Raw genomic sequence first — 26,630 nt, forward strand, 5'->3', positions numbered from 1 at the left:
TCCCTCTCATCATGTTTGAATGCAGCATCACTGAATAAAGGCTTAGTAGGTTTTAGTCTCAGGGCGGGGCCTCTGCTTCATTCTAGCCCTTCCCCTTTTCCCCTGATGTCATCACTCAGAAGTTCTGGAGCGAAGTCAGGGGCCGGGGTAAAGGCTGATCCAGGGTCGTGGGTGGAGTCTGCATCGTGGTGGGCTCCGTTTCAGGGACCGGGTCCGACTGGATCTCGGTCCTGATGTTATGGGACACCTGCTGCATCTCTGTCTGTACTGTTAGCCCCGCCCCCCTGTCCTGCACCTGACCAGTAAACCCAGCGCATCCTGAGCAGCCGGTGCTGTGTTGAGACCACCCCTCCCAGCTCTTCGCTCTGCCCCTCCCTCTGGACGGGGCCAGCCGGTTTCTGCGGCTCTGATTGGCTGTGTCTTTCTGGTTCTGGTTCCGTTGGACTCTCTGCAGCGCCAAGGCAGCGAGGTCCGAGTGAGACGAGGTGCTGTCGATCAACCTCCGGCCCATAGCGAGCGGCCGGACGGGCAGCGCCAGCCTCAGCCTCAGCCAGAAGCGCGATTGCCGCGGTTCGGATCGAGTCCCTCGCCACTTCACGGTGGCTTCGGCGACCTGCCGGATCTGTGCCGCCTCCACGCAGGGCAGCTTGCTGATGGGGCGATAAACCACGGCGACGATGGCGGCGGAGGCCCGGTGGCTACGCTGCAGGTACAGACCCAGACGACACTCCAGGAGGCTGAAGCTCTTCTCTGCCAGGAAGTTGGGGCTGAGGACGAGGAGGAGGCGTCGGCTTCGCTGCATGGAGTGCAGGACGGCCTCTGATAGGTCTGATGGAGGACAGACAGGAAGTCAGGAACAGCTGAGAGATTAAACATGTAAACAAAGTACCGATGTCCACTAATTTCTATTACTTCTAGCAGTGGCGGGCCGTGCATTTAATACCTGGGCCTTCACTGCTGTTCTGCAGCTGAAATACCACCTTACAACCACATGATGGCGCCACAGATATTCGTTTCTAAGGCTGTAACTATGTACGTATTAAACCGTTCGGTACGAGGCTTGCAATAAGTACTAAAGCATTTGGAAAATGCAGAAGCTTACATTCAGGATAATATATATAATGTTTTATAATGGTTTCTGCGCTCATGGAGGACAGTGGTTCTCAGCTGGTCTGGCTGTGGGACCCACCATCACTCCTTAATGACAAGTTGCGGCCCAAAGAGATCATCTTATGATTTTACTTTCACAACTTGAACGTACTGCTCTGCAACGTCTTTCCTCGTCTCAGTCTCCTGTGTCATGGTGTGTGGTACATCTCACAGTCAGAATGCCCATATTTGATTGGCTGAGCTGCATCACGTGATGTGATTCACTACCCATCAGCCTCTGCTGTTACAGTTTTTCTCAATTGCTAAAACACTAAAACCCATTGGCTGAACAAAGTTCTCAGTTGCCTGAACTCGTTTAGCTAATTGTGCAGTCTGTTGTCAATACCTTAAACTATTTCACTTGGTAAAACACAATTTGCAGATCTCACTTAGACTTTTCAGCAAAACTCTAAACACATTCTCAGTCTAATGCACATGTCATCCATACTGGTAAACACAAGTGGCAACAATCAAATACAAATAGAGAACACATGTCATTGATTAAACACGATCACTCAAAATTGATTTCACTTGTATCAAATGATGTGACACAACCAATATAAGCCAGTTTAGAGAGCAAACAGGTGGTTGAAGGTGGGAAGGAGAAAGTCTGAGAATGGATAGAAGAAACAATGTGAGAGGACGAGGACGAGGACAAGTGCGTATGCGAGGTGGGCGACGAGGAGGAAGAGGAGGAGGGCAAGAAAGAGGAAGAGGAGGACGAATAGGAAGAGGAAGACAAAGTGTGGAAATATCTGATGAAATTCGAGCAACAGTCATAGACCATGTTATAGTCCACGGACTGACAATGAGGGAAGCAGGACTTAGAGTGCACCCCAATTTGAGCCGGTTTTCTGTGTCCACCATAGTGAGGACATTCAGAGAAGAGAACAGGTACAGTATGCTACTGTATTTTTGTAATTGCAAATTTACTGTACTACACTATATGCAGCTGTTTCAATAGACATTTGTAAAGTTCATCACTGTATGTATTGTACTGCATGAATATTTTTTGTAAGTGCACATCTACTTTTTGTAGAACTGCAAGGCTGCCACATGCAGGTGGAAGGAGAGCTATATTCACTCAGGAGCAAGAGACCGTTATAGTGGGCATGGTCCTTCAAGATGATTTAATACGACTCAGAGAAATCCAGGAACGAGTGATACAAGACAACACACACTTCCAGGGAATCGACAGTGTGAGCATTTCCACTATTGACCGTGTCCTCCATCGTAACAGGATACGAATGAAACAAGTATACAGAGTACCTTTTGAGCGCAACTCACCAAGGGTGAAAGAACTGCGAGCTCAGTATGTGCAAGTAAATGTACATTCAGACACATTTACTGTAATCCACATTGTCTACAGTACTGCCACATACTATGTGAATGACATTACTCTTCAGTACATCCAATGTATGTGAATCAGAAGTGCATACAGTAGGCCTAATTGAACTCTACAATATAGCACTGTCTCTGTACAACTTACTAAATTCTACATACATTATATTGTATTCCTACACAGACAATATTTGACTTGGAATCCTTGGACAGACCCCATGAGTTAATCTTTGTCGATGAAGCAGGCTTCAATCTAACAAAGAGGAGAAGGAGAGGCCGAAACGTGATTGGACAGCGGGCCATTGTTGAAGTCCCTGGTCAACGAGGTGGCAATGTCACAATCTGTGCTGCTATCAGCAACCATGGTGTTCTACATCACCATGTTACACTCGGGCCATATAACACCCAGCATCTTCTAAGTTTTATGGCCAATCTAAGAGATATTTTATTTGAGCAGCAGGGTCAAGAGCTAAATGAGAATCCCATTCCCACCAATGTGATAGTGCTGGACAATGTCAGTTTCCACCGAGCTGCTCAGGTGAGGGAATGGTTTAACATCAATGGTCAGTTTATGACCTTGTACCTCCCTCCATACTCGCCTTTCCTGAATGCGATTGAGGAGTTTTTCTCCTCATGGAGATGGAAAGTGTATGATAGACAACCCTACACCAGAGTAAATCTGCTGCAAGCCATGTAATTAGCCTGTGGTGATATAGGTGAGGAATCATGTCAGGGCTGGATACGGCACACAAGAGGCTTCTTCCCCCGTTGCCTCAGGAGAGAAAATATTGCTTGTGATGTCGACGAAGTGCTCTGGCCTGACCCAGCCCAAAGACAAGAAGAAGCACATTGATGACATGTTGACTCCTTTGATTTTTGTCCCTTTTACTGTAGTATTGTATACTGTAGTAGGCCTACAGTGCATTGTAGGCTGTATAATGTACAATAAACAAATTGTATGGCCTTGAACATCGTGCTTTCTATTTGTTACAGTAACAGTACTGACTGCTCAATAGATTTTGACTGGTTGCAGGTTCATATCAACAAAGAACAAGAATTACAGTATCACAGAGACAAAGGACACGTTTGTGAGACGCAGGGTACAGTACTGTAAAAATAGGGGTACAAGGAGGAGGAAGAACAAAAGAAATTGCAAAGAGCAAAGCACAGTAGTAATTTCTGATCAATTTTGAGCTACTGTAATAGAACATGTTTTCATTCATATGAAATTTGTTTTGAGATTGAAAATCTACTTCTCCCTGAGAACTATATGTTTTGAACAATGTGTTTTCTATTTATTGGTGTATTGTTTACTGACTGCTTGACGGTGTAAATTATTTTGATCACTTTGTTTATGATTTGAGAGCAGTGTTTGATTTTGAGCACAGGTAAAACTGTTTTGAGGCGAAAGTTTTCATTTTGCAAGAGGATTCAGAGGTTTTGTAAATAGTGCTTGAAGATGAGGTTTTGTGTTTACAGTTTTGAGAAAATGGGTGACCGTTTCAAGAAATGTGACTTAGCAATCGAGAAAAACTGTAAGTTTCGTTTCACGATAGTCATGTGATCACCCACTGACCAATCACAGCACACTCTGCACCTCGAGGCAGAGCTGCACCTGCTGAGCTGCACGTAATGCTGACGTACTTGTAGGCCAACTAGCAGCTCTGACACGTCAAAGAATACGCCCAACATGTCAAACTAAAGATCTGATTGGTTGAACACTATGACAATCAACAACATCGTCCCCATTCACTTAAACTGCACATGGATGCACTTGTGAGTCTGCAGGCCTCTGTTCTTACCTAGAGACACAGAGGTGAGATCTGATTGGATAAAAGCTCTACTTAAAACAAGCTGCACTGGAAGCAGAGCAACTGAGGAAGACAGGAGCTGTGCAATGAGAACATAAGATAATGGGGAAAATAATTATAATACATGTAGTGTATTTATGAAACATTATTAAATTATAAAATAGATATAACTGTGATTCTGTTTAGACCAGCAGAGAAGGCCTTGCAGGCCCTGACGGCCCAACACTGACTTCTAGTACTACTACCATCACGAATACTACTACTCCAATACTATACTAATACTACTAATACTACTACTAATACTACTTCTACGAAAACTACTACTACTACTACTACAAATACACCTCTTAAAACTACTACTTCTACTGCTACTCCGTCAGTGACCCATTGTTAAGAGTAAGAGAAGGGTTGTTGAAGTATCAACAGACCAGTACGACTGTTGTTACGTATTTGGGTCGTTCACTTGTTGGTTCTTTGCTTCCTCAGATCCATCGTTGTCGATGTAAACGAGCTCGAGAGCGACGAGATAAAAATACTTAAACTTTGGAACTCTGCAGCGTGTCAGCGTGTCACCTGACGAGGAAACAACCAATCAGAGCTGGCAGATATCTTTCAAATGAGTTTAGTTCTTCTTTTCAGTTCCTCTCCAATCCAGCAGTGAATGTGAAAGATTCAAGGTGCTGGAAATCTATTTCTCTTTGTTTAGTGTAGTCAGTGATAATTACTGCTAAAATATATCACAACTTCATCATCTTCATCGCAGGTTGTGCTTAGTAAGGGCAGCAATAACTCCAAGTACCTGATAGGTTGATGAATAGCGTGCTAATGTTGGCATTAAGTAATACTTATGTCAGAGCACTGCTAGCTTGACTATAAACTGACATTCATATTTTAAAATGAAATGTGAATGTTTATGGATGAATGTTTTCATGTTAAACTTCTGGAGAGAAAAGAAAAAAAAGTTGTGCAAATGGAAGGCACGAAATGAATGAATGATGACGATGACGACCGATTAGATGGAAAATTAATTTATTAAAATAGATGAAATACGGTAAATGCAAAAATATAAAATAAAGCATGACAAAGTGCAGGATGCATTCTCCCCGTACAATACTGTTCTTTTTTTAAGAGAAAAATATAATTATACAATTATAATATACCTGGATATATAAGTGGATCAGTGACCAAAAATAAAACAAAAATACAGAAAGTTCAGAGAAATTGTAACATTTTAAAGGATCAGTAAGTTTGACTCTGTCAATACATTTTCTCTGACCAATACTTGAAACCAGGGGCGTTTCTAGGATTCAAAGAAAGGAGGGGCTTAGCCCTAAGGGGAGTGGCATTTTTTTTGGGGCCCATTTGGGGCCGCGGATATCCATTGTTTCAGACAGTTCATAGATTGGTTCAATCCTAGTGCCCGGGGTTTATATCGTTAAGTATGATGATAGGCTATTCTGGATTGTAATTTGAAGGGGGAGAAAACATACAAACCAGAACATACACATATGTAGCATGTTAGAGTTATAATTAACTTGTCCATGTGAGAAACAATAGTTTAATTTAATGACATCACCAAAATAAAAACAAAAAATTTTTAAATATATTTTTTAAAGCCAATAATGCCTAATTATTTAGGGGGGCTGAAGAACATTTTAGGGGGGCTTCAGCCTAACGACGCCCCTGCTTGAAACATTGCAGTACATGGATCCCTCCTGTACAGCTGTGGGACTTTTAATAACATTTCATGTTATTGTAAATGTCCCTCTACGCAGATGACACCCAACTTTATGTTTGCTTGTTTTTACTTAAGAATAATATTTACCATACGTTAAGATGCAGTTCATCTAACAGCCACTAGATGTCGCTAAGAGAAAAGTCTGACTGTATTGAAGTGGGTGAGAAATGACCAGACTTCTCTCTCGATGTGCAATTCACTTGAAATGAAATGATGTATAAATACTCATGGTCCTCTGAGGATGAATCCTCTGACTGTTCTTCTAGCAACACCAACAAGACTTTTACCTCCATCCAGGAGATCATGCTTTCAGTTCTGTTTGTCCGTCTGTCAGCAGGATTATAGAAGAACTACTGAGCCAATGTTTATGAAACTTGGTAGAAGGGTGCAGCATTAATCAAGGAAGAACACTTTAAATGTTGTGCAGATAAGAACCACGGGGGTGGATACAGAAAATCATCTTTCACTTTCGTTAGCATCTCCAGATAGCTTTTCTAGCGCCCTTCCAGTTCATCATAGGATAGCTTGATGACATCGTTTCATCATATAAAACAAAACATATATAACTGTTGGAATGCTGATTTAGCAACTTATATTTCTTCCATTCATTTTTTGGCACCTTTCTTCGTCTGCATTTTTTAAGCTTCAAAAACTGTTCGATTATCAAAATGTTCAGCTCTTTAAGGAGAGGCGTGCTGTGACTGTTCATGTTTCTAACCTTTACATTTTTTGACTTATTAAGCTTTTTGCAATTTTTTTTAATGATTTTTGGGCATAAACATTTTTTCTGAAAAGTCATTTTAAATTTCCACATTTTCAGCAATGTTTGTGTATAATTTCAGCTTTCAGCATTCCAATGCATTTTCTGCAGGAAATGCATTTTCTAGTTTATACTAACATGCTACAGTTAGGAGGTCAAACATAAGGCACGCTAACGTCTCAAAGGACAGGTGGACGAGTACAACTGTCCTCAAATGTTTGTCCTACTTCAGTTCTTTATATTTCATATTTATAATGTGTCCTGGTTGGTTGCTTCTGCCCTTTTTGTAGAAATGTTAAGAACACAATGCTCTGTAATCTGGACAGACACTATAGTCATATATAGTTATATATATATAAAATACTCTGTGGTAATCAGTAGATAGTGTGCAGATGAAAAGTGATTAATGGCGACGATGAGAGGACAAATAATACTGAAGCTGAAAAACAAAACGGCATATTCATTTTTTACTGTTTTGTTGATTTCTGTTGCTTCGGTCTCCGGAACTGTTGATGACTGTTTCAAAATAAAGGTTGAGAATGAATAAGGCACTGTGCTGGTTCTGCTTCTAACCCTAACCCTAACCCCTAACCCTAGCTCTGGTTGGAACCAGAACCTTGTCATGGCTACGCTCCAGAGTTCAGGATCTTCTGCGGGTCTTTGATGGTGTTGCTGATGAGGCCCGTTTGGGAGTTGGTGCTGTTCTGACTGTGCAGCCTCATCAGGCCCAGCTGCTTCTCCTCCTCCCCCCTTGTGCTGCCGACCCTCCTCACAGGTAGCTCCACCCTGAGCCTCTTCCAGAAGCGAGACGTCAGCTCCCTGGACTTGTCCCCCTGCCATCGGACCAGCACCAGGGCCACACGGGCCCTCCTTAGCTCCCTGACCCAGCCCTGACGCTGGATCGGCTTGTACTGGACCAGGATCACCCGCAGGTGCCCGCCCAGCGCCATGCTGTCGATGCCGGCCTGCAGCTCCAGCAGGGCCTGGGAGCCCCGGGAGGCGTAACCCGGACTAACGACCACCAGGAGGCGCCGGCTCCGAGTCACGAAACCCAGAGTCTCATCTGTGATAGCTGCAGGGAGACAGGAGCGTTAATGAAGGGACGGATGTCCGTCCTTCTCAGCAGGAACAGGAGGAAGGAGGAGAAGCTGTAATACCACCAGGAGTATTGCTGATTTAGCAGTACCGGTGGTAGTACCAGGAGGACCAGCAGTTAGTAATATTAGAAGTAGAAGTCTTAAATCACTTACATTTGTGTTCCTCAATAAAAATAATAATTAAAGAAGTAGTAGAAGTAACAGTAATAGCAACAAAACAATAGTAGAAGTACCAAGAGTACTAGCAGGAATACTAGTAGTCTAAGTAGCAATGGTAGAAAGGAGAGCAGCAGCAGCAGCAGCAGCAGCAGCAGTAGTAGTAGTAGTAGTAGTAGTAGTAGTACTTTCAGGTGTGGTAACATTACTAGTAACAGGAATCCTAGTAGTAGTAGTGGAAGGAGTATTAGCAGAAGTGGTGATATTGCCAGTACTAGGAATCTTAGCAGTAGTACCATTAGCAGAGGCTGTACATCTACTTCAAGTAGTTGTAGCCTAAGACTTCATCGTACTGCAGTATTACTGAGTACTATACTGCAGTACCACTGTGAACTATACGGTGTACTTATACTGCAGTACTAGCTGTACTCACTCCCTCCCGGCAGACTGTCTCTGTCAAAGATGCAGACTGAGTATCCGAGCTCGTTCTCCAGAATGAAGCGAAGAGTCGACAGAACGAACTGCTCCTCCTCGCTGTTCCTCGCGTACGAGATGTAGACGTCGTACTCTTTATCATCTGGACACACACACACACACACACACACACACACACACTTTACCGTATTGATTAAAGATTAGGAGAATTGAGAAAGAACATTTTTCATATTTCTGTGAATCTCCACGTCACAGGAAACAATGTCAAAAAGTCCCGTGATGAGATGAGATGAGATGAGATGTGATCACCAGAGGAAGTAGCTCAGTTAAACCGTCTTATTTTTAGTTTGAACCAGTTTAGAGAAAATCCTGTTGATTGTTTTCTAAATTAATCTGCAGACTTTAAACTTTCTGTCAACAGCTTTTTGCTCCTCATCGCTGAAACTTGATGGTGTGTTCATGGAAACTCCCACATCTGATTATTTATAATAATATTCAATCCAAACAATAAGTAGCGAATGTAGACGTCAAGAAAATATGATCATTTCTGTTTAAAAATGTCCAGGAACAGGAAAATATTCCAGTTTATGTGTACAAGAACAGTTTCATATGTTACAGAAGATAGAAAATAATTAGTGCACACAAATCCATATGTTGCTCCACCTCTATGTGCAGAGAGCTGAACTCGTGTTAACGAGAGAAAACAGCGAAGGTGAAAGTTTTACAAGCCGTCTCTGAATGCAACACTTCAGAGTTAAAAGCTTTGACATCAAAATGTTTTATTTTGAGTCGTTCTGTTTTGTGGCTGGTTGAATAAAATCTGGCAGCGCGATGAAAACGTTCCAGTCGAAGGTTTTAATAATCTAAATGCTCCGACTGCAGCCAGACAGAAAAGTTCATCAACATTAAAACAGAAGATTTAGTATCAGGACGTAAAAAGTGCAGCGGTGGAGGTGAGGAGGCCAGAAGAAGGCTGCAGCTTTATGACTTCTTCTGCTGCTGTGGTTTCAATTAAACGAAAAGCGCCTACATCATATAAACCTGTTGATGGTTCGTCATGTAGCAGCAAAACACGACGGGTTGTTAGCAGACAGACAGAAGAACACCTGTTGCTCACCTGTGTGTCGCTCATCGGTGCCGAACCAGGACCGGTAAAGCAGCAGCAGCTCCAACCAGAAGACGTGATAGACCACGAAGAGGAGCAGCATGAGGACCAGAGTCACACCGAGACCACAACCCAGCTCCAAGGACGGCAGCGGCACTGACGCACAACAAACACAGCAGACGTTTATCGACCTTCTTGTGTTTGTTTGTAGTTGGTGGTTACACAAATAACCCGAGTCCTACGATCTTCAGCTGAGCCTTCGGTTTAGTTCTGATGCATTCATTTAGAAACACTATATACAAACTATAAAGTTACTGAAAGTTTAAAGTTACTAAAAGTTAATTTTGTTAAAAATTTCAGCAGGCTTTTAGTTTGAAATTTCAGCAGGAAGTGTTGCATTTCCATCCATATGTTTCAATGCACATTTTGAATTTGTGCATAAAAAAAGTATCTGATTTGTAAAAGTTTGTGTATCGATAAAATCAGAAACAGACGAATAAATGAAAACATTATTTAGTGTTTTGAAATATATTTGTGTAAAATCATATCCATCATTTAAAATGTAGTCATGTATATTCACATCACTGAGTTTAAAGTTACTAAAAGTTTAAAGTTACTAAAGGTTCATCATCTAATGTCTTCAGCTCTTCATGCCCGTTGTTGATGATGAGCTTCTTTGACTTTATGACTCGTGTTAAAGCGCGACACCTAACGGCTCAGTAACTCTTCTCTATCTGACTCGTGGTGTGACAGGATCTCACTGCTAGCAACTCAGTAACGAACACAGAACACACGAGAGAGATTAGAGCTTCTTCAGTTCACGCAGATTTATTTGCATCACAAAGAGTACAAGCCTCACAATAGTACTGCACATTACTTTATACCTCCATTCTACCCTAAGTCTGAGTGTCCCCCCCCTTCAGAGACGTCCTCCTCCTCCTTTGAACTCTCACCTAGAGAAGTTACACTGTGCACCTCGGACAAGTCATAACAAACTAAAAGCTTTTCAGCAGTTCCATATCACTCTTAACTGCTAAGCTTTTAATGTGAAACTTCTGCAGGAAGAGTTTAATTGACGGTAACTTAACGGCAATCAAAAAAACATCAAAGTAGAACTGTTCATCGCAAAGATGAAACAGATTTAAATCTTCTGCTCACCCTCCTCCTCCAGCTGAGCTCTGCGGGTTTCGAAGCCTCGGTCGTTCTTCACGGAGCAGTTGTACTCCCTGTGCAGGTCTTCAGACTGGAAGTCCTGGATCAGCAGCACGCTCTCCTCCTTCCGGTCCCCGAAGACGTTCTCCAGCTGTCTGCAAACAAACACACACATCACGTAGAGCTCACTATGTAAAGATGTATTACCCATAAATCCTGCATGTGTGACTCTGTAGAGACCTGCTGAGCTCATGACTGGTTGTTGACAGTCATATAGTTTATGAGGGGGGGGGAGGGGATTCAGTTTCTTGCTAAAAAACTCTTTAAGAGCAGGGAAATGTTAGGGGACAGCTACATTTATCTACCAACACATCATATTCATATAACAGACTGCATCTTTTCTTTCCACCTGTTGGTTTTGGAGAAGCGACGCTGGTCGAGTTTATCCAACGTCTTCCCATCAACCGTCCACCAGATCTCCCAGGAAGAGTCGAGGTAGGGGAACAGACCTGTGCACACCAGAGGAACGTCTGCGTCTGAGAGGACAATCATACTCACAGTTAGATACATCAGATGAATATAGGCTCCAGTCAATAATCTGACAATTACAGTTAGTTATAAACATCATGATACGAACACAATCCCACGTTATATTTAGTCTCATAATAAGATGATCAACATTACATTACATTACAGTACAGTCATTTAGCAGACGCTTTTATCCAAAGCGACTTACAATTCAGATTCTATCACATTTCTACACCGTAGGCACAACTACGGGAGCAATTTTGGGGTTAAGTGTCTTGCTCAAGGACACATCGACATGCGACTAGCAGAGCCGGAGCCGGGGATTGAACCCTCTGATAGCCACAGTCGCCCCATACAAGCTGTAGTTTATTCTGACTCAAACAAACACCATCCTGCTGCAAAGAATAGTCTGTGTGTGTCTTTGGTAGTAGATTTCTTCCTCTTTGTAGTTTTCCATCTTTTTGTAGCCATTTTAAGTCTCTTTTTGGTCTTTTTTGCAGCTCTGTGGTTGCCTTGTGTCTCTCTGTGGTTGCTTTGTGTCTCTCTGTGGTTGCCTTGTGTCTCTTTGATGTTGTTTTGTGTCTCTCTGTAGTTGCCTTGTGTCTCTCTGTGGTTGTCTTGTGTCTCTCTGTGGTTGTCTTGTGTCTCTCTGTGGTTGTCTTGTGTCTCTCTGTGGTTGCTTTGTGTCTCTTTGATGTTGTTTTGTGTCTCTTTGATGTTGTTTTGTGTCTCTCTGTAGTTGCCTTGTGTCTCTCTGTGGTTGTTTTGTGTCTCTCTGTGGTTGTTTTGTGTCTCTCTGTGGTTGTCTTGTGTCTCTCTGTGGTTGTCTTGTGTCTCTCTGTGGTTGTCTTGTGTCTCTCTGTGGTTGTCTTGTGTCTCTCTGTGGTTGTCTTGTGTCTCTCTGTGGTTGTCTTGTGTCTCTGTGGTTGTCTTGTGTCTCTCTGTGGTTGCCTTGTGTCTCTTTGTGGTTGTCTTGTGTCTCTCTGTGGTTGTCTTGTGTCTCTCTGTGGTTGTTTTGTGTCTCTCTGTGGTTGTCTTGTGTCTCTCTGTGGTTGCCTTGTGTCTCTCTGTGGTTGTCTTGTGTCTCTCTGTGGTTGTTTTGTGTCTCTCTGTGGTTGTCTTGTGTCTCTCTGTGGTTGTCTTGTGTCTCTCTGTGGTTGTCTTGTGTCTCTCTGTGGTTGCCTTGTGTCTCTCTGTGGTTGCCTTGTGTCTCTCTGTGGTTGTCTTGTGTCTCTCTGTGGTTGTCTTGCGTCTCTCTGTGGTTGCCTTGTGTCTCTCTGTGGTTGTCTTGTGTCTCTCTGTGGTTGTCTTGTGTCTCTCTGTGGTTGCCTTGTGTCTCTTTGATGTTGTTTTGTGTCTCTTTGATGTTGTTTTGTGTCTCTCTGTAGTTGCCTTGTGTCTCTCTGTGGTTGCCTTGTGTCTCTCTGTGGTTGCCTTGTGTCTCTGTGGTTGTCTTGTGTCTCTCTGTGGTTGCCTTGTGTCTCTCTGTGGTTGTCTTGTGTCTCTCTGTGGTTGTCTTGTGTCTCTCTGTGGTTGCCTTGTGTCTCTTTGATGTTGTTTTGTGTCTCTTTGATGTTGTTTTGTGTCTCTCTGTAGTTGCCTTGTGTCTCTCTGTGGTTGCCTTGTGTCTCTCTGTGGTTGCCTTGTGTCTCTGTGGTTGTCTTGTGTCTCTCTGTGGTTGCCTTGTGTCTCTCTGTGGTTGTCTTGTGTCTCTCTGTGGTTGCCTTGTGTCTCTCTGTGGTTGCCTTGTGTCTCTGTGGTTGTCTTGTGTCTCTCTGTGGTTGCCTTGTGTCTCTCTGTGGTTGCCTTGTGTCTCTCTGTGGTTGTCTTGTGTCTCTCTGTGGTTGTCTTGTGTCTCTCTGTGGTTGCCTTGTGTCTCTCTGTGGTTGTCTTGTGTCTCTCTGTGGTTGCCTTGTGTCTCTTTGATGTCATTGTGTGTCTCTGCGATCGTTAGATTGACTTTCCAACTAAATAAATGTCACAGTCACATCAAACAGAGGCTCTGGTCTATGTGCCTGGCTCAAGGACACTTCCACATGAGGACAGGAGGAGCTCGAGGGTTGAACCATCAACCCTTGTGATGTGTGGCATATTTGTTTTATAACAGAGGGATTAACATGAAAGTTTAAAAAAGCTTTAGTTAGTTTTAGGTTAGAAATCCTCAGATTGTCGTCTGATGCATCAAAAGGTGTTTTTATTTTCAAAAAGATGAAATTTGTCACATTGAAGTCTTAAACTTTGGTAATGAACTCACCGTCACAATAAGAACAAAGCATCAAACAGTGAAGAACATGAAACACTGCAGTATGTAGATCGCTCAATAAATCTGATGTATTAATTAACACAAGTGACGTGAGTCTGTACACACGAGCGCGGCTTGTTCCGTTTTATTGGATGAGCTCCTGCAGCCTCCGCTAATTCTCTACGGACAATCAACTGTGTGAATGTTGAACCTCCTCCGAGCTGCTCTCAGGAAAACCAATTTAAAAGCAGTTGTTGGCAGAGCAGGAGCCGCCTCTCCATCACTGCCAGAGCAGCTTTATGAGCTGAGAGTCCAGCTGCAGGTGGAGGAGCATAAAAAGACAGCAACACTGCTGGAGATCTGGAAGCACTGCAGTCACTGTACGGCTGACAGGAGCGGCTGGTTAACGGTGGTAGTATTCAGACACGCGACTGCAGTCAAAGTACTGATACAACACTGGGAGAATACTCCACTACAAGTAAACTACAAGTTCCTGCAGAACCTCACTGAAGTAAAAGTATATAAATGTGATTAAAGTAAAAGTTTGTATGAATCAGTAGTTTTGGGAAAGCTTCTTTTTCTTCTCGTCCTCTACAGCAATGCCAGTTTAACTCTTCAGTGTGTTACAGTAAGTTAGAGTAAAGTTTGAATCATCTTTTTCTTTCTGTCTTTTATAATTCAGCAATCGTTTCTGATCAATAACAAATTAGCGCAGCGATCAGCTCTGCTGTACCACTCCGTCACTGTGACGCCCGCATCCTTCAACAACAACCGCTGACTGTCATCTGCACTGATCTACGAGTCCTCGAGGACGTATAGTGTCCCCGTAATGTATGACAGTCAAGTGTCCCCGTAATGTATGACACACTCAGGTGTCCCCGTAATGTAAGACACACTCAGGTGTCCCCGTAATGTATGACACACTCAGGTGTCCCAGTAATGTAAGACACAGTCAAGTCTCCCCGTAATGTATGACAGTCAAGTCTCCCCGTAATGTATGACAGTCAAGTGTCCCCGTAATGTATGACAGTCAAGTGTCCCCGTAATGTATGACAGTCAAGTGTCCCCGTAATGTATGACAGTCAAGTGTCCCCGTAATGTATGACACACTCAGGTGTCCCCGTAATGTATGACAGTCAAGTGTCCCCGTAATGTATGACACACTCAGGTGTCCCCGTAATGTAAGACACACTCAGGTGTCCCCGTAATGTAAGACACACTCAGGTGTCCCCGTAATGTAAGACACACTCAGGTGTCCCCGTAATGTATGACACACTCAGGTGTCCCAGTAATGTAAGACACAGTCAAGTGTCCCCGTAATGTATGACACAGTCAAGTGTCCCCGTAATGTAAGACACAGTCAAGTGTCCCCGTAATGTATGACACACTCAGGCGTCCATGTAATGTATGACACACTCAGGCGTCCCCGTAATGTATGACACAATCAGGCGTCCCCGTAATGTATGACACACTCAGGCGTCCCCGTAATGTATGACACACTCAGGCGTCCCCGTAATGTATGACACACTCAGGCGTCCCCGTAATGTAGGACACAGTCAGCTGTCCCCGTAATGTAGGACACAGTCAGCTGTCCCCGTAATGTAGGACACACTTCTGTCCACTTACTCTGTCTGACAGGGTAGACCTGGTCTTTTCCCGGGTGGAGGATGCTGGGTAGTTTTGGCAAAGAAGGTGGAGCTGAGAGAATAAAACAGAGTTACATTGGTTAATGTCTGTACAGTAGTGGTAGTAGTGGTAGTAGTAGTAATATCATTAGTAGTAGTAGCATTAGTAGTGGTGGTAGTAGCATTAGTAGTAGTGTAGTAGCATTAGTAGTAGTGGTGGTAGTAGTAGTAGTAGTAGTAGTAGTAGTAGTAGTATTAGTAGTGGTAGTAGCATTAGTAGTAGTGTAGTAGCATTAGTAGTAGTAGTAGTAGTAGTGGTAGTAGCATTAGTAGTAGTGTAGTAGCATTAGTAGTAGTGGTAGTAGTAGTATAATTAGTAGTAGTAGTAGTGGTAGTAGCATTAGTAGTAGTGTAGGAGCATTAGTAGTAGTGGTGGTAGTAGTAGTAGTAGTAGTAGTAGTATTAGCAGTAGTAGTAGTGGTAGTAGTAGCATTAGTAGTAGTAGTAGCATTAGTAGTAGTGGTAGTAGCAGTAGTAGTAGTGGTAGTAGTAGTAGCATTAGTAGTAGTGGTAGTAGCAGTAGTAGTAGTAATAGTGGTAGTGGTAGTAGCATTAGTAGTAGTGGTGGTAGTAGTAGTAGTAGTAGTAGTAGTAGTATTGTCAGTAGTAGTATGTGTTGTCTCACAGACGGCGCTGACGTTGATGCTCCTGGTGAAGTGGAGCGTTCTCCCCGTCCTCTCGTACTGGACTCTACAGAAGTATAAACCCTGATAAGGACCCAACATGAGGTGGATCTGGAGTGTGTCTCCTTTCTGCTGACGGTTGCTGACGAAAGGGTCCTTATAACACCTCTGAGACACAGGACAGACAGGGAGACAGAGAGAGAGACAGGTCAGACAGGACACAGAGAGAGACAGGTCAGACAGGACACAGAGAGAGACAGGTCAGACAGGACACTGAGAGAGACGGGGAGACAGAGAAAGACATGATAGAGAGACAAAGAGGCAGACAGGTCAGACAGAGAGACAGGACAGAGAGAGAGACAGGTAGACGGGTCAGACAGAGAGACAGGGAGACATGATAGAGAGACAGACAGGTCAGAGAGAGAGACAGGACTGTAAATAGATGTGTGGACAGACTAAATGTCCAACACGTCTCATCGTCTCACTAGAACTACTAATCCATCTATCAGAGACACGGAGGGACAGATTTGTCTCACATGGGACCAGGTGACCTTCGTCTCTCCGTCGGCCATCTTGCGTGCGTCCTTCAGGTGGGGACAGTCGAGGACCCCCCCCGTCTGAAAGGGGATGACCGTGGGCGTGGGCGCCACGGCAACGGGAGGCTCGCAGTCGTGGTCGCGCACGACCTCGTCCGGCCGCAAGACCTTCAGACGGATGGCGCTCTTACTGCAGGACGACTGGTTTCTGCAGAAGGAAACAGGAAGTGACTGCTGACCACACAGGAAAAGAAAACCAGATCTCTTCTTCTGCTGAATGTATTAAAGTCATCGTCGGTGTTTCCTTCTTCTTCTTCATGAGTCACAAACATCCTGCAGAGATCTTCATCAGGATGAAGGTCAGATCACAGCTCTGATGGAGACACTGACAGAGAGAGAGTGTGTGTGTGTGTGTGTGTGTGTGTGTGTGTGCGTGTGTGAGAGTGTGCGTGAGAGTGTGAGTGTGTGTGAGAGTGTGTGTGTGTGCATGTGTGAGTGAGAGTGTGTGTGAGAGTGTGTGTGAGAGTGTGTGTGTCTGAGAGTGTGAGTGTGCGTGAGAGTGTGTGTGAGAGTGTGTGTGAGAGTGTGTGTGAGAGTGTGTGTGTGTGTGTGCTTTACACAGCAGATAGCAGTGATCAGGTTTAAACATGGTTTACTTCTTTAATATTGTTTTTACACCAAAACACAAATTAAACTTTTAGTGAAAACAAAGTCGACTTTCAGGATTCAGGATTCTTATAAATTATTTTTATATTATATATTCTTACAATATTTAAACTCTGTTGTGAAGGTCTATCAGAGTTTAGAGTGACAGACAGGACAGACGTTGTACATGTTATTGCTGTATTTATACCGTTAACGTTAGCATAGCATAGCATAGCACCAATAGATCCAGACTTCATTCAGAAAACAAGTTTTACAAGTTGTTTGTTTGTCATCCTGCGGTCGGACCTGACAGAGAATAAATTCAAAACCTTTTACTAATCGGCTTCATTATGTCGTTATTTCTGCATCCTTTTTATCCGTTTACTGCAATTAAATCACAGCTAAATCACTTTATTTTGGGGTTCATAGATCTGCAGTATACCAGCAGACATGTGAATACAACTAAAACTGAGAGCTCCAAACATCTGGATCTACGCTGCAGGCTGAGTCCTCCGTGTTCACCATCAATCAGTCTACACCAACGCTACGCTGATCACATGACTCTGGAGGACGGCCAACATGCAGCGCTCTTCAAACACTCATCTAAAGATGCAGCTTTGTGTTCTTCACGTTCTATCAGCCCCCCCCCCCCCCTCCCTGAGAAGGGTCTCACTTCTCAGGAAATGAATCCTGCTCCTCTGGACCGCTGCCAGCTGACGGGTCTTGAGGACGCTCTCAGAGACACTTTAGCTGATTAATGGCGGAGGATTTCCGAAGCCGAGATCAGCAGAAGCAGATCTGATCCCTGAACTGCTGATCCGGTCTGGACTTAATAGAACAAAAACCTACCTCAGCATACAGATGTACTGTCCCGAGTCGTTGGCGGTCGCCGGCTGCAACCACAGTCTGTCTCGGTCTCTGCTGATCCGCCAGCTGCAGACAAGAAACCACATTAGACTCCGAAACCGGCGTAAATCAGATCTAATTAGAACTAACTGAATTGAGCTGCTCGCCTCCAAAACACCATACATCGTGTCTGGAAGGGAAATCGTTAGGCTGCACTTCATCAGTCAGTTAACTCTCAGAGGGTCTCACTTGGTCTGAATGATTCCAGGCTGCTTCTTCAGATGGAGACGGAGAGGTCCGTCTGTCCATCCGTCCTGGTTCTTAAGGTTCTAACTAGAAGACAACCTCCGGTTCTTTAAGTGAAGTCAAAGCTTCACGTGTTAAAGCTGCATTCTCTCTAGTGTCCACCAGGGGGCGACTCCTCTGGTTGTATAGAAGTCTATGAGAAAATGACTCTACTTCTCTCTTGATTTATTACCTCAGTAAACATTGTAAACATGAGTTTATGGTCTCAATCTCTAGTTTCAAGTCTTCTTCAATACAGCATGATGTTCATTTAGTACATTATGGTCCATTTAGAGTCAAACAGACCATAAAGCAGGGGATGCTTTAGGGCGGGGCTACATGGTGATTGACAGGTCTCTAGCAGAGACGTATACGGCGTCTCTACGTCACTCCTCCTCAGTCCATATATGGTCACTTCCTGTTCACTGGTTGCAAAAATAACAAGATGGCGCTGCCAAAAGGCCGAACTCGAGGCTTCAAAACGTCCACAAACCAACGAGTGATGTCACCACGACTACGTCCACTTCCTGTAAACAGTCTGTGGTTCCATTGGACACTGATCAGAACTTCCCGTTGTACCTGTACGGGATCGGCTGCTCCAGGTCGTGGCCCTCGGGGACGCGATACCAGAAGAAGTTGTGTCCGGCGCTCTGGGTGGAGGTGTAGTTGTAGACGGAGGGGTGAGAGAAGAGAGGACAGGACAGCCAGCCGGCCTCCCCCTCCAGGACCGCGACCGCCCCCTCACTGGACTCCCCCCAGTCGTAGCACATGGGCTCTGAGGGAGAGACAAGATGGGTTCATCATCAGTGTATCCATCTGCCTAATGTTAGTAACAAAATAGTCCCTGAACCTAACTCCCTTTATGTTTAAGTATTTTCATCCAAATATAACTCGGACTCATTAATGCACAATAAATTAAAGTTCTGTTCAGATTTGGATTCGAGCTGAATAATCAGATTACACCAGAAAAGAAAAGTTGGTACGACGTGTTCGACCGTTATTTACATTTGGACGTTCGGTTGCTCCACTGGCTCATCAGCTGTTTTGCCAAGAGGCGTTTTTAAAGTAATTTGCGAGTGTTGTGACGTGTCTCAGTGTGATCGGGCCTAAGAGGATAATGTGCAACAAATTTCCGCAGCTGGAGTCGAACCGCCAACGTTGTGGTCATGTTTGTTTTTAAAAGGTGCTCTATACATAAAGGTATTATTGTTATATTATGTGGCTTGCGCTGTAACCAGTATGAGGAACTAACTTCTTCTTCAGCCACAAGCAGCTCTCTGCTCCTGGGAATTGACGTTTTTCACGGATTAGACCACTTCAGTGATAAACCCTGAAAGTCTCCCAGTGACCAGGTCAACGTCTCACACCTCAGCTCCTTTAACATTATTGTAAACATGGTTGTAGCCGACACTTTTTTAAAGTGCTTTGTTCCATTTCTCAGTTTCCATTCACCATCAGAGCTGTTCTTCATCATCTTGTAAAGTCTTTGACGTGATTCAGTGCTTTAGTGTCGGAGCCAAAAAACGAGTGGCTGTTGTTCTGAAGTTCTTTAATAACTCATGATAATTATACAATGATTGAGTGGACTGACGGAGGAGCAGAGGGACATGTCTCTCTCTCTCTCTGGGCTGTGTCCAGGTGGTTGAGCTCTGATTTAGAGCTTTTATGTGGGAATCAAACAGCTCGTTAACGGAACAACGTTGTTACACTTCCATCTCGTTAAAAGGCTTGAAGCTCGGAGGACAGCTGCTCCATTAAAAACACGAACACCGAACATTTTCTGAACATGCTGATGCTTTATTTCTGTCGGGCTGGGAAAGCCTCTGAATTCAGAGGAACTTCTGATTTTACATTTATTCAAACTACTTTTGACGTTGCAGGTTCTGACCGAACAGAAAGACAGTTTCAAATGTGTAATTTGAGTACAAGGTGAATAATAAACGTACAGAGTCAGCACATATTTAGTGACAGGGCCAGTTGGTGCAGAAGTAAAGACTTCAGTTTTATCAGCATTAAGGCCTTTATACAGCGGGGACGTGACAGATAAACAACACAAAATGCTAAATACTTCCTGCAAAATATTATGTCTAAAGCTTTTATTGTGAAAATTAAGAATGAAAGGAATGGATGTGCTTTGCGCAGCTTTTTGTCACGGTTGAAAGAATAAATAAAGTTTGCCTTCTTGGTTCAGACTACGGAGTCTCTGTGATGTCGTTAAATATAAGATGATGCAACTCGTTCCGCACAACTTGATCGGTTGATGCTTTTATTTGTGTTGCCTTTTTATTGCATAATATTATTGTTTTGTGTGAAAGTACTCACGACAAAAACAGTTAAAATAAATATATTGACGTGCAAATTAATTTAAGCAGTAGATAATTATCAACCAGCTATTTCTATAGATGTTTAGACAACGTTGCAATGTTGTAAGATGTATAACTGAATATCATCTGCATAGAAGTGATATGATTTACCTTTAAAACAACTTATAGGCCGTCCAGTGGCCTGGTGGATGAGATGCAAACCATTTAACAAGAAGGTCTCTGGTTGAATTCCAGATTGCTGTCGGTTTCTCGACTATTTACCTATAAATAGTTTTATTTATGTATTTTTAGGGAAAGTAACACGTACAAGGTAAACAGAAGAGGATCCAGATAAGAGCCTTGAGGCACACCTCAAAGTCTAATACAGAGCTTCATGAGATCCAGCAAAGTCCATTACATCCTCATACAAATGGATCAGAAACAACTTTAGGAGGGAAGTCAACTATGTCCCAGAGAGCATTGCTGTAGGAAACATCCAATCAGAATGCTTCAGGTTGTTTTACTGTGCAGCTGATTGCAGGGTGAAGAGTTGATTAGAAGTTAATTCAAGTTTGTAGAAGTTTGATGGACATTGGATGATTTTAAACAATCTCATTGTTCTGAATATCATAAAACTTCTTCTTGTTATTTTTTCTGTGGTGACATCTGCTGAGGCTCATGGGTAATGTAGTATTTATAACCGCTCTACATGACAACATATTTATCACGAGGAAGAGAAAACATTTGTAGCTGATGACAGTATTAAAAATAAAAACAGCAAATCCTCAAATTGGAAGAAAGACTAAAACGCCGATTGATCATCTAAATTGATTTGATTGACGAACGGTTTGGGCAATGAATCAAGAGTTCAGTCTTCAGCTAATCAATCAAATAAGAGACCAGCACACTCTTCAGGTCTTAAAAAGGCCTCATTCATAATGGGTGAGGAATTAGATGGGAGGATAAAGACGATGACTGTTCAATACGTGATAATAATAGTGATGACTAACGTGTTCTTTATAGACAAAACCACAGACTCCTTCATCACTGATGTTGTTAGATACACATGCTGCATCAAGTCTGAAAAAGTACCTCTTAAACTCCCCAGACCTTCCTAAAAACAGACGATTTGACTACTTCAGAAATTAAAAACCTCTAACAGATCTACTGGAAACTGCTCAAAGATGCCAAGAACATCATCGATCACTGGAAACCCGTCAATGTCCTTTAAATAAAAATAAAACCAGTCAGCACTTTCAGAAATCGATGGTCATTTTTCATTATTTCTGACATTTTATAGACTAAATGACTAACAATTAATCAATTAATCATCAGATGAATAAATGTTGAAAATAAATAATAGTACGATTGTAAATTAAAAGGTGCACCTCCCGAGCCTCGGTCGATCTTAGGCATAGTGGGCGGGGCTATGAGTCATTATTGACATGTATATGTCCTCAGGCCTGGACTCTTATCATGCTGGAGACATTTGGAGCAGATTGGACAAAGCACGCTAGATTTTACAAGTTTACAGTTTAATGGCAAAATGTGTGTTTTCGTCACCACGGCAACAATGTTGCAAAGTGCAAAATATCATTACAAAGGTTTTAACATTAAAACAGCGGCTTGAAATGATAACAGTGTCCCTAATATTAAAAATGTCCGACTTCATGTTACGCTGACAGACATTTTTAGTTCATCTCCATATTTGACATTTATCTACAACATGTTGTAGATCGAGGTTAATAAATAGGGGGCGCTATCGAGACATTGCAAGACCAGATGTACATTTTAATATTACATTTTTTGTATTCAATATTTTATTTTCAGATATGTGTGTCATCAAGTTACATTTCAGAAAGAAGAAGTTTATTAGTTAAATTTATTAGTTAATTGATGACCGAAACTGAGGAACAGCGGCTGGTGTTGGGTCCAGAGCCTCAGTTTGAACACTGAATGCTGGATTAATGGAGACTCTCTACACCTTCTGTACTGTGTGCATGTGTGTGTGTGTGGTTTAAAGGTGTGTGTGTGTGTAATTGACCTGTCAGGTTTTCCTGCCCAGAGTATTAGTCTTTCTATTAAAACCTTGCCCAACATCCATCCACCTCCTTCTCCTCCTCCTCCCTCACTATCCATCCATCCATCTACAGTAACAACGCCCCCCCCCCCCCACACACACACACACACTCTACCCTCCCCCTCTACCTCACACACATTCTCCATCCATCTGTAACATATTGTCATGCAGGTTTAGTTCTGTATAAAAGCTGCTGTGTAATAAATGTGTCGGATGTTGCAAATATGAGAAAAAAGTAAATAAAACTTTTACTGTCTTTAGTCTGCTCTGTGACTACAGACGGGTAGTCTGCTCTGTGACTACAGACGGGTGGTCTGCTCTGTGACTACAGACGGGTAGTCTGCTCTGTGACTACAGACGGGTAGTCTGCTCTGTGACTACAGACGGGTGGTCTGCTCTGTGACTACAGATGGGTGGTCTGCTCTGTTACTACAGACGGGGTTGTCTGCTCTGTGACTACAGACGGGTAGTCTGCTCTGTGACTACAGACGGGTGGTCTGCTCTGTTACTACAGACGGGTGGTCTGCTCTGTTACTACAGACGGGTGGTCTGCTCTGTGACTACAGACGGGTTTTCTGCTCTGTGACTACAGACGGGTTGTCTGCTCTGTGACTACAGACGGGTTGTCTGCTCTGTGACTACAGACGGGTTGTCTGCTCTGTGACTACAGACGGGTTGTCTGCTCTGTGACTACAGACGGGTGGTCTGCTCTGTGACTACAGACGGGTGGTCTGCTCTGTGACTACAGACGGGTGGTCTGCTCTGTGACTACAGACGGGTAGTCTGCTCTGTGACTACAGACGGGTAGTCTGCTCTGTGACTACAGACGGGTGGTCTGCTCTGTGACTACAGACGGGTGGTCTGCTCTGTTACTACAGACGGGGTTGTCTGCTCTGTGACTACAGACGGGTAGTCTGCTCTGTGACTACAGACGGGTGGTCTGCTCTGTTACTACAGACGGGTGGTCTGCTCTGTTACTACAGACGGGTGGTCTGCTCTGTGACTACAGACGGGTTTTCTGCTCTGTGACTACAGACGGGTTGTCTGCTCTGTGACTACAGACGGGTTGTCTGCTCTGTGACTACAGACGGGTTGTCTGCTCTGTGACTACAGACGGGTTGTCTGCTCTGTGACTACAGACGGGTTGTCTGCTCTGTGACTACAGACGGGTTGTCTGCTCTGTGACTACAGACGGGTGGTCTGCTCTGTGACTACAGACGGGTGGTCTGCTCTGTGACTACAGACGGGTGGTCTGCTCTGTGACTACAGACGGGGTAGTCTGCTCTGTGACTACAGACGGGTGGTCTGCTCTGTTACTACAGACGGGGTAGTCTGCTCTGTGACTACAGACGGGTGGTCTGCTCTGTTACTACAGACGGGTGGTCTGCTCTGTTACTACAGACGGGTGGTCTGCTCTGTGACTACAGACGGGTTTTCTGCTCTGTGACTACAGACGGGTTGTCTGCTCTGTGACTACAGACGGGTTGTCTGCTCTGTGACTACAGACGGGTGGTCTGCTCTGTGACTACAGACGGGTTGTCTGCTCTGTGACTACAGACGGGTTGTCTGCTCTGTGACTACAGACGGGTGGTCTGCTCTGTGACTACAGACGGGTGGTCTGCTCTGTGACTACAGACGGGTGGTCTGCTCTGTGACTACAGACGGGTGGTCTGCTCTGTGACTACAGACGGGTTGTCTGCTCTTTGACTACAGACGGGTGGTCTGCTCTGTGACTACAGACGGGTAGTCTGCTCTGTGACTACAGACGGGTGGTCTGCTCTTTGACTACAGACAGGTGGTCTGCTCTTTGACTACAGACGGGTGGTCTGCTCTGTGACTACAGACGGGTGGTCTGCTCTGTGACTACAGACAGGTAGTCTGCTCTGTGACTACAGACGGGTGGTCTGCTCTTTGACTACAGACAGGTGGTCTGCTCTTTGACTACAGACGGGTGGTCTGCTCTTTGACTACAGACGGGTGGTCTGCTCTTTGACTACAGACGGGTGGTCTGCTCTTTGACTACAGACGGGTGGTCTGCTCTGTGACTACAGACGGGTGGTCTGCTCTGTGACTACAGACGGGTGGTCTGCTCTGTGACTACAGACGGGTGGTCTGCTCTGTGACTACAGACAGGTAGTCTGCTCTGTGACTACAGACGGGTGGTCTGCTCTGTGACTACAGACAGGTTGTCTGCTCTGTGACTACAGACGGGTGGTCTGCTCTGTGACTACAGACAGGTTGTCTGCTCTGTGACTACAGTGAACATGTTATAATGAGAATATATATATATTATAATCAGTAATGGGCATTATAGTGATGAAGGGATTCGACCCCTCAGAGCTCATTTGCTGTGTTTTGTCTAATACGAATGTACGAATAAATATGACATACCTCATTTATTCTTATTAGTTTTCTTATATGAACAGAAGCTTTTACAAGGAGTTACCTTAGACTACAACTTTGGGATTAATAATAATAGTTTATTTTTTTCAGCTTAGTTGATTATCCTTACTTTATTTATTCATCTTAGATGTTTATATAACCCATTAATACATCAACTCTATTTCTACAAAGTCAAAAACCACCTAAAAACCTACAATTTAAGATTTTTGCTGTTTTATACTGCTTTTCTGATGAGCTACTGCAAAATGTGCGTTAAAATATGTTGAAGGAAACTTATTATTACTCTTTGTATTGTGTGAATTTTTAAACCATGAATTTTATAAGAATACAATTTCCCCAGAGGCCTTACTCAATGTAAAGCTACATTTAACACAAGAACACAGTTTCCCCCAAAGGATTCATTCACGTTTCATCTCATTTATCAGACCACCCCCCTCCCCCCTTTACTATCTGCTCCCCTCCTCACCTCACATTTATTCATACCCCCCCACACTCTCAGAAAGCGTTACAAATGACCTTCCTCTCTGCAGCCATCCTTTCTCCAGCTCTGGTTTTTAATTAACCCCACTTCTGCAGAGCTGCACCTCATGAACCACAGAGACTGTATACCTTCCATCTGTAAATAAAAAAAAAATATATATATATATATATATATATAAAGAAATCCTGTGGTGCAGCTCTGCTCTGTTTGTTTGCATTTACATGAGAAGTTTTATATTTAGAAACAAAACAACGCGACGGTTCTACAAATTTAGAATTTACTGATTCACCGATTATAACAATATAAAAATGCTTTTCTTTCACCTTCATGTGTCCTGACATGTTTAAGTGCTGGTGAGAAGTAGAAAGTGGATTGTTTTTTTTAGGTGGAATTCCCTCCAGTCAGCCTGAAGTGGATTTGTATTGATTTGTTCCTCTAATGAGCTCCAATCACGACGCGGCTGTCACAGCCGTCACATACCTGACGCCTCACTGGACTGACTGACGGCCGGAGTAGTCCCGCCCACCACGAGCAGGAGGAAGAGGAGGGTGGAGATGAAGGACGCCCTGCAGAGAGACGGAGAGAACGTGTTATTACAACATTTTAGCTGTTTTTGACGATAAAATCCGACTTAAAAAAACCTGAAATACATATTTTCACAAACAAATCGGAAAGTATCAATATTTCTGTCAATAATAATACAAATACTCCATAAACAGATTCTCACATTGATCAGTGATGAAACATTACATACAAGTACTATGTAGAGGTGATTATAGTGGTACTACTTCTTTTACTAAAGAATCAATGAATCACTATGACAACACGTCACAGAAACACCGTTTGTGCCGTTTTAAATATATATATCTTCATCATCATCTGTACATTAGACGTTATGTTTACGTGTGGAACAGCTGCTGTTTCTATCTGTACAACGACGCCTTCAAACTTACTTACTCCTTAAACATCTGCTAACTATCTGAAGACGATGATTAAATGAGCTTCAGCAGCAGATTAAATCACATTCGTCTGGTCGTCACGGGAGACGAGACAGATGATAACGACCTTCAGCTCTCGTTCATCTCTTCATCTTCATCACTTCTCGTGTGACAGAAATGAAGAAGTTTTATTCATGTTAACCTCACGGCTTCTCTACCAGGAGTCTGTGTATATGTATATATATACACACATATATATATATACATACATATATATACATATATATATAT

At 43.4% G+C, this 26,630-nt stretch overlaps 1 protein-coding gene and 1 long non-coding RNA gene across 2 annotated transcripts in view; one reads left to right on the top strand and one right to left on the bottom strand.

Annotated features, from left to right (window-relative positions):
* Positions 1–1,903: 1,903 nt before the first annotated feature.
* On the top strand, positions 1,904–2,846 carry LOC142939592 (uncharacterized). The gene is made up of 3 exons (XR_012950120.1): positions 1,904–2,043; positions 2,189–2,471; positions 2,675–2,846. It is a non-coding gene; the product is annotated as an uncharacterized LOC142939592 (long non-coding RNA).
* A 2,467-nt stretch (positions 2,847–5,313) lies between these two features.
* Positions 5,314–26,630, bottom strand: part of il1rap (interleukin 1 receptor accessory protein) — a 38,057-nt gene continuing 16,740 nt past the window's right edge. Inside the window, exons 2-12 of the mRNA XM_076082789.1 lie at positions 25,882–25,967; positions 18,714–18,909; positions 17,853–17,936; positions 16,359–16,566; positions 15,825–15,990; positions 15,141–15,212; positions 11,154–11,280; positions 10,751–10,899; positions 9,605–9,748; positions 8,486–8,629; positions 5,314–7,871 (exon numbers count right to left, since the gene is read on the bottom strand). Of these exons, the coding sequence (XP_075938904.1) occupies positions 7,426–7,871; positions 8,486–8,629; positions 9,605–9,748; positions 10,751–10,899; positions 11,154–11,280; positions 15,141–15,212; positions 15,825–15,990; positions 16,359–16,566; positions 17,853–17,936; positions 18,714–18,909; positions 25,882–25,967 (1,822 nt within the window). The 3' untranslated portion in view covers positions 5,314–7,425. The remainder of the gene's footprint in view (positions 7,872–8,485; positions 8,630–9,604; positions 9,749–10,750; positions 10,900–11,153; positions 11,281–15,140; positions 15,213–15,824; positions 15,991–16,358; positions 16,567–17,852; positions 17,937–18,713; positions 18,910–25,881; positions 25,968–26,630) is intronic.

This window comes from Anarhichas minor, unplaced genomic scaffold, assembly GCF_050575085.1.
Source record: "Anarhichas minor isolate MPS153535 unplaced genomic scaffold, ASM5057508v1 ptg000102l, whole genome shotgun sequence".
In the NCBI taxonomy this organism is placed as follows: Eukaryota; Metazoa; Chordata; class Actinopteri; order Perciformes; family Anarhichadidae; genus Anarhichas; species Anarhichas minor.